General features: G+C 41.5%; 1 protein-coding gene across 1 annotated transcript in view; it reads left to right on the top strand.

The window, feature by feature from the left end:
- The first annotated feature begins 2,019 nt into the window (after window positions 1-2,019).
- APOB (apolipoprotein B) overlaps window positions 2,020-12,847 on the top strand; it is a 36,002-nt gene continuing 25,174 nt past the window's right edge. The window contains exons 1-11 of the mRNA XM_044289336.1: window positions 2,020-2,156; window positions 4,325-4,363; window positions 6,448-6,563; window positions 6,662-6,807; window positions 8,326-8,470; window positions 8,905-9,051; window positions 9,156-9,280; window positions 10,262-10,344; window positions 10,718-10,937; window positions 11,609-11,836; window positions 12,690-12,807. Coding sequence (XP_044145271.1) covers window positions 2,099-2,156; window positions 4,325-4,363; window positions 6,448-6,563; window positions 6,662-6,807; window positions 8,326-8,470; window positions 8,905-9,051; window positions 9,156-9,280; window positions 10,262-10,344; window positions 10,718-10,937; window positions 11,609-11,836; window positions 12,690-12,807 — 1,425 coding nt within the window. The 5' untranslated portion in view covers window positions 2,020-2,098. The remainder of the gene's footprint in view (window positions 2,157-4,324; window positions 4,364-6,447; window positions 6,564-6,661; window positions 6,808-8,325; window positions 8,471-8,904; window positions 9,052-9,155; window positions 9,281-10,261; window positions 10,345-10,717; window positions 10,938-11,608; window positions 11,837-12,689; window positions 12,808-12,847) is intronic.

The following is a 12,847-nucleotide window of genomic DNA, read 5'->3' on the forward strand; positions in this document are numbered from 1 at the left end:
CTCCTTATCTACTCATGTATTACGTAAGATAATAGTCCAAAATCATGGTGACTGCTTCCCTTTAAGTTCTCAGAGTGATATCATTTCATGTCTGCTCCCCTTTGCCTGGACCTACATATCGGTATATTGTACAGCTCTCCTCAGTGTATCAGGCCATAGGCCCCTTCATTCTGCTGATCGGTAGGGGTCACCCACCCACAATCAAACATAGGATGGGCTCTCAATATTTAAAGGAACACTAAATATAGCACTTCCTTCTGTAATCTCCTCATTTTGCCCTGAAATAAACACTTTAGAAATCTCAGGAATAGCATACTTTATATGTTACTCTTGTTTTCCACAGATTTTTTTCCCCCAGAATCCTCCACCAACTGTAATCCAACCCTTAATCAATTTACCCATAACATTTAACCATTTAAAATATTGTGTAGGTTCCCCTGTGTCGAAAAAACAGCTGTGACCCATCTTGGCATGGACTCCACAAGATATGTGAAGGTGTCTGTTGGTATCTGCCACCAAGTCCTTTAAGTTACAATTTGGGGCCTTCATGGATCAGTATTTTTTCAGTACATCTCACAGATTCTCTATCAGATCAAGATCTGGGGAATTTGGAAGTCATCACCTTGAACTCTTTATCATGTTCCTCACTCCAGTCCTGAGCAATGTTTGCAGTGTGGCTGGGACATTATCCTGCTTGTAGAGGCCACTGAAATTAGGGGGCATGGTTGATATAAAGGGGGTACTTGTTTGAACATTGTCTAAGTAGGTGGTATTGGTCACATCCACATGAATGCCAGAACTCAAATTTTCCCAGCCAAACATTGCCCAGAGTATAACACTACTTACGTTGTCTTGTCTTCTTCAAATAGTACATCCTGGTTCTAGCTCTTCCCCAGTAATGTGACGCACATGCCCCCCCATCAGGAAACCGTGATTAATCAGACCAGGTCGCATTCTTCCATTTTATACTCTCGTGCCCATTCTAAGTGTTTTCTGCAGTGGACAGGGGTCAGCGTGATCACACTTTAAGTCTACAGTTATACAGCTGACACCTTTCTGCCAGCATTAAAGGGGTTTTGCAGCAATTTATATTGATCTATCCTCAGGATAAGTCATCGATATCTGATCGGCGGGAGTCCGACACCTGGCACCCCCTCCGATCAGCTGTTTGACAAGGAGGCAGCGCTACATGCAAGTGCCGCTTCCTGGTCATTAGACTATGCATCGTCTCCTGTGGATCGGCGGTGTGGTAGAATTACAAGCACTTGCATGGAGCACCGCCTTCTCTTCAATTGTCGGGGGTGCCAGGTGTTGGACCCCCGCTGATCAGATATTGATGACCTATCCTGAGTATAGGTCATCAATATAAATCGCTGCACAATCCCTTTAACTTTTCCATCAATTTGTGCTACAGTAGCTCTCTGGCGGATTGGACCAGACGGGCTAGTCTATGTTCCCCATGTTCAACAATGAGCCTTTTGCATCCATGACGCCGTTCACTGGTTGTCCTTCCTTGGACCACTTTTGGTAGGTACTAACCATTTCATACCAGGAACACCCATTGTGGAGATACTCTGACCAAGTCATCCACACATCACAATTTGGCCCTTGTCATAGTCACTTAGATCCTTACACTTGCCCACTTTTCTAGCACACCAACTTCAAGAACGGACTGTTCACTTGCTTCCTAATATATCCCTCGTCGTGACAGGTGTCATTGTAGGGAAACAATCAGTGTTATTCATTCATATGTAATCTACTGGCTGATAGGAGTGTATAAAGCACTATGTATATGTAATACATATAGTGCATATAGTATATATAGTCTCTCTGGTGCTCCTGTCATGATCACTCTTACTGCTGTTTTCCCAGCTCTAGGCCCAGGTCATCACACTAATCTCCCAGGCAAAACTTTACCCTTTGGACCTTTTGCAATTTACTCTGAACTCCCAAACACAATAACTCAGCTGGTTTTCCTGCCTATATAAATTCATGCCCAAGGCAATAAGCTCATTCTCTCCCTGGGACACAAGACAAGAAGCCAGGATTGGCATACGAGGCAGATAAGAAGAGCTCCTGAGAGCTGTAATAGCTCATCATGGACAGTAGGACGCTCTTGCTCCTTGTGCTGTTCGCCAGCAGTTGCATCTTAGCCCGTAAGTAATGGACCTACTTGAGGAAGTATTCATTTTAAGGCAACTCTATAGATGTCCATTTGTAAGATCTGAGACTAATTGGAAAGGCGTATGCTATAACAAGGATGATTGAGGAGCGCTGCTTCCCGAGACACTGAAGCTGGTGAAGTATTACATAAAAGAGTCTTCAGTACAAAATAATGGAAATAAAACAGGCAGCAAACATCAGTATATACAGTGGCTCCTAGATGGGACAAACCCAGACACTCAGCATATACACAGATATAATACAAAAATGTATATCCAATAATCAAATTAATAGATGCATAAATTGGCAAAGACAGACACAACCACATGGAGAGTGCACACAATACGTCGGGACATCAAGTTATAGCACTGCAAGTAATGGAGAAGGTGGGATGGAAAAACAAGTATAAATAAATACAAAATCAAACCATGCGGCTCACCCACATAGATAAAAAACCATGATTCATAACATATACACAATACTGACCCAAGAGACCCCGACACTTGTTTCAGCTTCCTATACAGTGTATAGTCATGTGTATTGTTTTAATAGTTAAAAACATGCAAATTACACTATTAAACCATGTTTTTTTTATTATTATTTTTATATTAACTATATTGATGTATTTGTAATAGCTAAAAATAAATACATAAATTGAAATAATATGGTATAAAATATTGCATGAAAAATGTAATCATGGATCATACGCTCCTATTAAATGTATTCCCTGTATCTACATCATATAATAATTGATGTATGTATTAAAAGAAAAAAAAAAAAGCTAGGTTAAACCTATTATTAAAAACAATAATACTTTATAATGTGTGTATATATATATATATATATATATATATATATATAGTTGTTTTTGGTAAGTTAAAGAAAGTTAAGATATTTTTTTTTGTTTTTCTAATTATGTTAATAGAAATAAGTGCTGGAAGTAGACTCTAAAAACCTGTGTGAAATAATGTAAAGTAACGGTAATGACAGTAATTATTATTTCTAATAATGATATTAGTGATAATAAATATTAGCACTAATATTAAAGTTATTAGTTATAATAATTACCATTTTTCACGTGTTTTTATAATGTACTTCAAAAGGAAATATTTTAACTTGCAAAAACAATAATAATAATAATAATAATAATAATAATGATAATAGTTATTTATATAGCGCCAGCATATTCCACAGCACTTTACAATTCAGAGGGTTCATGTACAAATCAACATAGACATTGCATTGCAATGACAGGGTAATATACAATTGAAACACTAGGAGTGAGGGCCTGCTCACAAGAGCTTACAATCTATGAAATGAAGAATAATATTATAATGTAATATTAAATTCTTTGGGATAGATAGATAGATTTGTATGTATATGGGTTGATGTGTAAGCCCTTGTGAGCGGGGCCCTCTCTCCTAGTTTTTCAGTTGTATATTAGCTGTGATATCTTGTGTTTTGTACATGAACCCTCTTGTAAATTGTAAAGCGCTGCGGAATATGGTGGCGCTATATATAAATAATCATTATTAGATGTGATTGATGTGAGATTGATGTTGGAACTTGACTATAGAAAGCCTGTGTGTACAATTGTTTACCATTTTCTTTATTTTTTCTTATTGCTATTATTATTATTAATAGTATTGACATTAATGATAATAAGCTGAACACATTATCTAGATCTCTAGAGATAGTTATATACCTATACATATATATTTTTTGAGATATAATAGAAAAACAAAATCAACAGCCCTGTGATTGGATAAACTGAAGAAGAGATGGAAACTTTATTCAGCCAGCTTGACATTATCCCTTTACAGTGCTGCTGATTTTTGCTTTTTTTTAATGGCGTGGACTCATGGCTGAGGTCTGGAGGCTTGCTCCTGCCCGTTCACACAGTGCTGCTTTTTTCTTTGGCTTTATAGACATTTCTATATAGAAAACTGCAGAATGTGTCTGAAGGCTGCTGTAAAGGCATTCCAGTTTACTTTTTTTACCGTTCAGTTGATGCTGGGTTTATATAGACTCATTCGTATGTTTGTAGCTTCTTAGAACACAGCGATCAGCTGAGCATAGACCGACTAAACTCTCTAGGCAGCACTTTTGATATGTTATTTTAAAAAAAAAAAGCTAAGAATTTTTTCTTTACATTTTGCAGAGGAAGATGGGACGGAAAGCCAGAATCCTAGCTGTTCGAGTAAGATTATGTTTTCTTTATTGTATATATTGTAATACAATCAATTAAAGCAAAAATTCTGCACTTGGGCAAATAAATACTAAAAGTCAGCAGGTTTTACTACAGGAGTCATAAGGGTTAAAGCAGGCGAGTTGATTTGCAGTCTTGTGACAAAATTTCCATCTGCTTTTGGAATGGACTCTGGTACCTAAGTCCTAGTCAGCCTGGTAAACAGCAGGCAGCGGTGACTTCATACCTGCCCTATCAGTGTGGATAATTATTTATTGCAGATAATCTTCCCAGGATTCATGAGACCTGTACTGTGTGTTTAACCTTTGTATTGAAGGCTGGAGGCCATTGCGACTCCCTGGAAGAGATACCTGTTGTTCTATATAGGACAAAGTGTGAGATAAACTGCTGTTCATTAGGAAATGACCGCTGCTGCATCAGCGGATTGTGAGCAAATAGTGCCCTCTAGTGTTCACCAGACATATTACAAGGAAAGATTCACATATGATTTCCCAATCGTGGTTCATCTTCTGGTCACAGTTGGCAAGAGAAGATTGATCGGATCTCTGTGCCGTATAGATATTTGACATCCTCTTTATGGCTTCTCAAACTTGTTTTTCGATGTGTAAATTTATAGAGTATTTATTTCATACTTGATAAGGAGTTGGCCTGAAATGTCCTCTTCGAGAATGATAAATGAATATCAGCCAGAGCAGAGAGTGGCTGTAAGGAGCATCTCTCTCTTTAGTGCGACTATGCATTATACAGACAGCCCAAATATTTCAATGAGAGATGTGTAATACTTAATTTCCCCTGTAGAGGCGCTGCAGGGAAATTGAACACTTACTGTCAGACTCCCCACAAATTACAGCTGTTCACTGAAGGGACCCAGCATCGGGATATAATCTCTATGATCAGCTTATTGCCAAGGGACCTGTCTAAAAAAAAGCAGACAGCATCTTTAAGTCATTCTCTTTGGTACGGCTGGTGACAACCAATATGGCCATCATCAAAGACCCCAGTGGGGTACCCTGATCTATACAGCCTTGTTCACTGTATGGAAAAGCAGGTGACAAACAATATTGCCATCATCACAGGCCCCATCACAGTGGTCACTCAGCTTTCCCCGGCTCCTGAAAGCAAATCCACTTAGTTATGCAGTAAGATGGAAGTAGGAAGCCTTCAATATACGACTAGGCAGATTTTTCCATTTCGGTACCTAAGAATGTTGAGCGCAAACCCAGGGGGGTCTTTAATCTCAGTCTTGTTGGTTTGTCACCCATCTTTCCAGAAACTGGATAGGCAAATCAGGTCAGGTCAGGCAAATCAGTAGGCCCGGGCATAGGGTGGCAAACATGAAATGGCCTCACCCTGCTTACTCATATATGCGTCTCTCATTGTGAATTTATTGATGTAACTATTTGGCTCTGGGTAAAAGTAGATATGGGGTTGGGTTATGGTTTGGCAGAGGTCAAGAGTTAGTTCAAAACAGTTTTAGAGACATTTAAAAGGGATATTCCTATCTCATAAAGTGGAAGTACTTCCTCCAAGACCTACACCAGTGATGGCTAACCTCCGGCACTCCAGCTGTGGTGAAACTATAACTCCCAGCATGCTCCATTCATTTCTGTGGAGTTCTGAGAACAGCCAAGCAAGTGTGCATCTTGGTAGTTGTAGTCTTACCATGGCTGGAGTGCCGAAGGTTAGCCACCAGAGACCTACACCGGTCCTAAAAAGTAAGGGACCACAGCAGTGATGCAGCATTGTGCCCCATTACACCTTCTCCTTGCACAATGGCGCAAGGTCATCTGGCTGCGCAAGGACCTTCAACCAGCCCCATTCACTTGGAAGAAGCTGTCCTGCACCTCAGAGGACTAGGGTCCACTGTGCAGGGAAGGAGTGTAGAGGGGCCACAGCTCCTTCATTTTCAGGATCGTAAGAGGCCCTAGAGGTCAAACCTCTACTAATCATAAAATGATACCAGTTCCTACTGATATGCCATCCCTTTATGAGATGGCAATACCGCTTTAATGTGAAGGTCATATAATTTGAGTCTCCATATTTACCCTCTAGGTTTGATTTTATATTTTTTTCAGGAGATGCAATCAAATTCAGACATCTTAGGAAATATACATATAATTATGAGACTACCACATCCAGTGGGGTGAGCGGTACGGCCGATTCACAGAGTGGGACCAAGTTTAACTGCAAGGTAAGCGGACAGGAGTGGACTACACATAGATAAGGGTATTGGTCCATTCATGAAGCTTTATTCTTTTTTTCTAAATATCCTCACATCTTGTATCATAGGTAGAGCTAGAAGTGCCGCAACCATGTAACTTCATCCTGAGGATAAAGCAGTGCACCCTGCGAGAGGTGTACGGAGTAAGCTCCGAAGGCAAAGCCCTCTACAAGAAGGCGAAGAACTCTGAAGACTTCTCCACTGCTATGTCCAAGTAAGTGAGAAGGAGCTTTTAAGGGACAATTGCTACTATTATTAGAAACTAAGACTGGTATAGAGCTACTGGGACTTGTTAAAATGAAGGAGCTTCCACTTATAAAATAATCTCCTGTCCGAAATTATTGTGCCTTGAAGATCAATATTTTTATGGCGTAGGATGGCAGCTTGAATTTACTGTAAATGGGGGTGCTGTTGCATTGGTTTCTATGGAAAACTGTTTTTGTCTGTAGTGGTCAAAAGTGGTACTGCAAGTGCCAGATGAAAAATGTAAAGGAGAGATTCCTGAGAAATGGTAGACTATGGCGACCCAGCATGTCAGTGATAAGAGTCCTGCCGCAAGATTTATACATATAAAGAAGGCCAATATTATAACAGATGCCTTTGAATATAAATGGGAGCACTGGTGAAAGCAATTTTTGTCAGTAGTGATTAAAAGTGGTACAATGTGAAGAAGAGATCCCTGACAAATGGTAGAAAATGGCAGGCCACACATCAGCGATAAGGGTCCGGCCTTAAAATTTATACATAAAAGGCCAATATTATAACAGGTGCCTTTGAATATAAAAGGGGGCGCTGTTGCACTGGTTTCTATGGGAAACCGTTTTCGTCACTAGTGGTTAAAAGTGGTACTGCAAGTCGCAGAAGTAAGTTTGATGAGATAGCCCTGAGAAATGATACTCCATAGCAGGCCACACATCAGTGATATAGGTCCTTCAACATCATCCGCAATATTGAAAGCCAATATTATAAAAGGTGCTGTAAGGCTACTTTCACACTAGCGTTTTTCTTTTCCGGCGCTGAGTTCCGTCCTAGGGGCTCAAATCCGGAAAAGAACTGATCAGTTTTATCCCCATGCATTCTGAATGGAGAGTCAGTCCTTCAGGATGCATCAGGATGTCTTCAGTTCAGTCTTTTTGACTGATCAGGCTTTTCAGAAAAACGTAGCATGCAGTATTTTTACCTCCGGCCAAAAAGCCTGAACACTTTGACTGAACGCCTGATCAGGCTTTTTTCCCATTGACTTGCATTAACGCCGGATCCAGCCCTGTGTGTTCAGTCAAAACGGATCCGGCTTTTGCATGTTAAACCCGAAAAATGTGAAAAAAAAGTTCAAGTCCATAAATGGCGGATCCGTTTTTTCCAATGCATTTTTCCATTGTGATCGAAAGCCTGATCAGGATTCAAATGTAATCCGTTTTCACACGTTTTTCCGGATCCGGCGGGCAGTTCCAGTGTCGGAATTGAACGCCGGATTAAAACAACGCTAGTGTGAAAGTAGCCTAACCCCTTTAACGAGGGTAAATACGGGAACTGTAGACAGAAGCATCAGATCTGAATGGCTGTGGCCATAGATCATCATATTTTCCATCTGGTAGTCTTCATAATTGAACAGCTTTCATCAAGGGGCTGATGAGACACCTTAGGCATCAGGACAAAGCCTCATCTTTTCTACTGTTGATAGCACTGTATTTTACTGTATGTTTATGATGTCACCACATGTCCTCCCCTCCAGGTATGACGTCAACTTCAGCGTTCAGGACGGGAAACAGGTCATTTTGTATCCTAAAGAGGAGGAACCTGTAAATACCCTGAATATTAAGAGAGGCATCATCTCAGCTCTTCTGGTACCAGATGACACACAGGAGACCGGTGGCATGGTAAGAACACCTGGCATGACTTTAGAACAGAAGACCGCAACCTGTGGCACTTTGGGTGTTAAGGCTGTCAAGGGATGCTGGGAGTTGTAGTTTGGAAACAGCTGGAGATCCACAAGTTGAAGACCACCACTGTTAAATGTAGCTGCGCTCATATATTATATTAAATGGCTCGTCTACTTAAGTTTGAGACCTGTCAGCAGACCCAGGCTGAGGATCTCTACCAAGTACAGGCTTCCAGCGCTATTCTGCTGACAGTTCTTTACTCACTATGAAATTAGTCTGAGATTAGAAAATAAACTGTCTCTTTTTCCAAAAACAGCGCCACCTAAACCCATGGTCTGTTTCCCGTATTGCACCTCAGCTCCTTTCACTTAAATATAATTTCCACACCTTCCTATGTTATTTCTTTCTTCTTTCTCTCGCTTTTATTATAGGATACTGTGTATGGAAAATGTAAAAGCGAAATCAGCGTAGGAAAGAAAGGAGGCTCCGAAGTTACCGTCAGCACAAACCTGAAGACATGCGACCAGTTCACACCAAACAGAGACTACGTCAGCCCTGTCGCAATCTTTAAAGGACTGGTGTGTACAGTTTAGTAGAGGAGGGTCAGCCTTTGTCTGACAGATGTAGATACCTGAAGCTCGTTGCTTTACTGTTTATATGACTTCATATGTTCTTCTCCCAGAATATCCCATTGTCCACGCTGGTCAGCAGCAGCCAGTCTTGTCAGTACAACCTCGAAACAAAAAGAAGACATGTGACGGAAGCATCCTGCACGGAAACTCATCTCTTCCTTCCCTTCTCACATAAGTAAGTGCAATGAATGCAAAGAAAGTTTTGCAAAGGGTTAACCCTAAATGACTCTATACATAACACCGTACCGTAACTTTTTTCTGTGAAGCTGCACCTAAAATCTGAATGAGCCACCTACCATCCACCCAGGAATGGGGTATACATAGCATAGATGCAGCCCTTGTCGCTGCTATAGGGCTCCTGTATAGAGGGGCCTCAGGCCAGATTCACTGCATCCCTTATGGATAGTTAGAGCCTATGCTGCAGGAAGCCCCTTTCCACAGAACCTATAAATAAGGGTGTTAGGAAGGCTTGGCATGGTGTGAAATAGTAAAGGAATCTATAAGAAACCATGAAGCATCAGAATGGGAGCAGCAGGGGTTTGGTGAGGTGAAGATGACTTTGAGGACCTGTCACCTCTCCTGACATGTCTGTTTTAGTAACTACTTGCATTCCTCGTGTAATAACAATTCTGGAGCCTCTATTCTTATGGCTCTGTGTTGTGCCATTCTTCTATTATTCCTGCTTGAAGTTATGGATGAATTACTATCAGGGGGCAGTAAGGGTACAGCTGGGTGTTACCAGTTGTGGGTCCCTGCACTTTTCTGATACTGGCAGCAGTAACACCCATCTGGACCTTCATTGCACACCTGTCTAAAAGTAAGCCAACAATAGCCGGTATAGAGTAAAGTGCCTCTCCCCGTACCACATTCATCATCCAGCCTGAGCCCCTGTGATAGATCGGGTGCAGGTCTAGACAACTGGTCTAAGCTTACGCCATCTACAGGTTTAGTCTATCGGAGCCACTGTGCCTAGTTCAGGGCCCGTGGGGCCAGTGCATGAGGCTAGGGACAGCACAGAACAGGGATTCTCTCTTGGGCGCTCTATGAATCCCTTTGTCACACACGGCCACCTTGTCCCTGCACTAACTAATAGGAGTACAGATGACTATTAGCACATTTATAATTCTCTCCATATATTGTTTTCCACTTATTGTAGGAATCAGTATGGCATGATGGCAAAAGTGACCCAGACCTTGAAGCTGGAAGACTCCTCAAAGACCAACAACAGAGAGTTTGCTGGTAAGAACCAGTTTTTATGCATTATTGCTAAACTTGTAATTCCTAAATCGTCCAGCAGGTGGCGAACCACATAATCACTGTCTGGAGATTTTATCTAATTGTATACTGGTGATAGAATATCAGTAATCAGGTACATAGTTAAGGCTCATGCACACGTCCGTATGTAACTGTACGATTCCGCAAAAACAATGGATGACATCCGTGTGACACCCGTAATACATCAAGTCATTTCCGTTTTTTTTTTCCGCATTAAAATGAATGGTTCCGCATACGGGCTACAAAAAACCCCAGAACGGACAGGGACAAAAAATAAGTTTGTGTGCATGAGCCCTTATACATCCATATTTATCACATGTCCCCGTATTCTTCGTAGATTCCAAGTTTGTAAAAGGCCTGGCCCTGGAGGCTGCAGAGTCTTCTTCTTCCAGTGAAGATGCTGTCTTGGAAAACCTTATGGAGCTTCAAAAAGCATCATCATCCTCCGAGCTGAACCAGCAGAGAGCAAACACGTTCCGCAAACTTGTCAGCGCACTGCAGACCCTGAACAACGAGACCCTTGGCCCCCTCGTCCCAAGACTGATGCAGCTGTCAAGGTACTTTGAGGGATTGTTTGGATTAGAAATAAGAAATTCTCATGTCGTATGGTGGAGTCCTGCGTCCATCCATCAGAGAACTACTGACGAGAGTGTCAATCTCTTTCTGGAGAACCCAGCATCTCCATTCAGTTCATTTAATCAAAAAAAGTGTAATGCTTCACATGGCCTGTAGGAGCGCTGTAGGGAAACTGAACACCTGCTGCCAGATTTTGCCACAGATTACAGCTGATTGCTAGGAAGGCCATACCCTCTGATCAGCTTATTTTTCTTGACCCTTCTTACCAAAAGGGACTGTGATGTCACATGAGCTACAAATATTTTGGGTTTCCTACACAGGGGGGTTTATTCCATATAGCACAACCCAAGGAAGGTTGCTTATATGCATTGCTTCCTACTAATTTCAGAGAAGACAACTCTGCGGAGGAGTCCTGTCTGCTCTCTATTGTTTTCTACATAGTCCAAATCACCCTCTCTAGTGGCCTAATCCGGAAAATTGCAGCCAGTCAGTATGGAAGTTCCACTTATGGCCACTAGATGTCAGCATTGCACTACATTCCTATAGAATAACACTGAAGGATAGAAGATCGTGTATCAGAAGGTTATCATCATTATAATGGATTTGTATTCTTTACGTAATTCTTATATTCATTATATTTTAATTTTTCCAGCCCTATCGCACTGCAAGCCCTGACCCAGTGTGGGACTCCTGAATGTTTTGGAGCTATCCTTCAGGTGCTGCGCTCCGGAGGTGTGTCACCTGTACTGAGCGACACCGTCACCTACGCACTTGGACTTTTGCCGTCGCCGTGCACCAAGCGTCTTCGCGAGCTTCTGAACATGGCCCAGTACATGCAAAGCAGAGCTTCGTTCTATGCCTTGAGCCACGCTGTCAACAAGTAAGGAGCAAAGCGGAAAATAGACGTCAGTGATATAAATGGGAACATAAATCCTTATCGTATAGTGTAGACCGGCTTCATAATACCTGCCGTATATACTATTCAAGGGGCCGTTCCTTGAGGATGACCCCTGTCCGTGTGTATCATATGGACCTTATAGAGGAAGGGTCCCCAACTCTATAAGACAGAGAGGTGAAACCATCCCCTGGCAAAAAATAGCTGTTTGCCAGGGGTCTAAGGAACCAGCGTAGTGGAGAACATGTTAAAGGTGTTTTCTGTGATAAGACTGCCCCTTTATTTTAGCCAATAAAACTAAAAAATAAAAAAATACACATTTTGTGGCTTCTAACAGCTAAGGGTTTGCAACAGTTGCCTGAAGTGCAGACATAATTCTCTCTTGTCCTGACACTTTGCTACAATGTATCAGCGCATATAAAAGTTACTAGCCAGTATAAGGAAGTGCTACAGAGAAGAAGTGCAACAGTGACATCTTGTGGTGACAATAGATATTGCACATCACTGTAATATAAAAATAAAAGCCATGTAGTAAAACGAAGTTTATTGCTAATATTAGAATAAAATGTCATAGAATTCAATCTCTCCAATAGGTTTCCTCCTGAATATGGCACCACAAGCCATTTTGCTTCCAACATAGGGATCTTAGGAGCCCTTGTCCGCCCATATGAGGGAAACACATCCTGTGGCTATGTGATAATTGTATTTGTAATGCCCCTTTAGCTTCATTGAACTTTAACATGGAAGCAAACTCCATTAGCGCCGAATATAAAATGAGATATGAGATAATATACACCAGGAATTGGCCTCTAACCCTCCCCATGTCTAATGTCACCAGCTTCTATGAAGACAGAAGCACCATCACTCCGGAGTTACGGGATACGGCCGACTTCATGTCCTCCCTCATTGACAATGAATGTACCGGAGACCAAGACAAAACCTTCCTGACTCTTAAGGTACGGGCTGTAATAACATTGGGAAGTCTTAAAGGGGTTT

This window comes from Bufo gargarizans, chromosome 4 (genome assembly GCF_014858855.1).
Source record: "Bufo gargarizans isolate SCDJY-AF-19 chromosome 4, ASM1485885v1, whole genome shotgun sequence".
Taxonomy (NCBI): domain Eukaryota; kingdom Metazoa; phylum Chordata; class Amphibia; order Anura; family Bufonidae; genus Bufo; species Bufo gargarizans.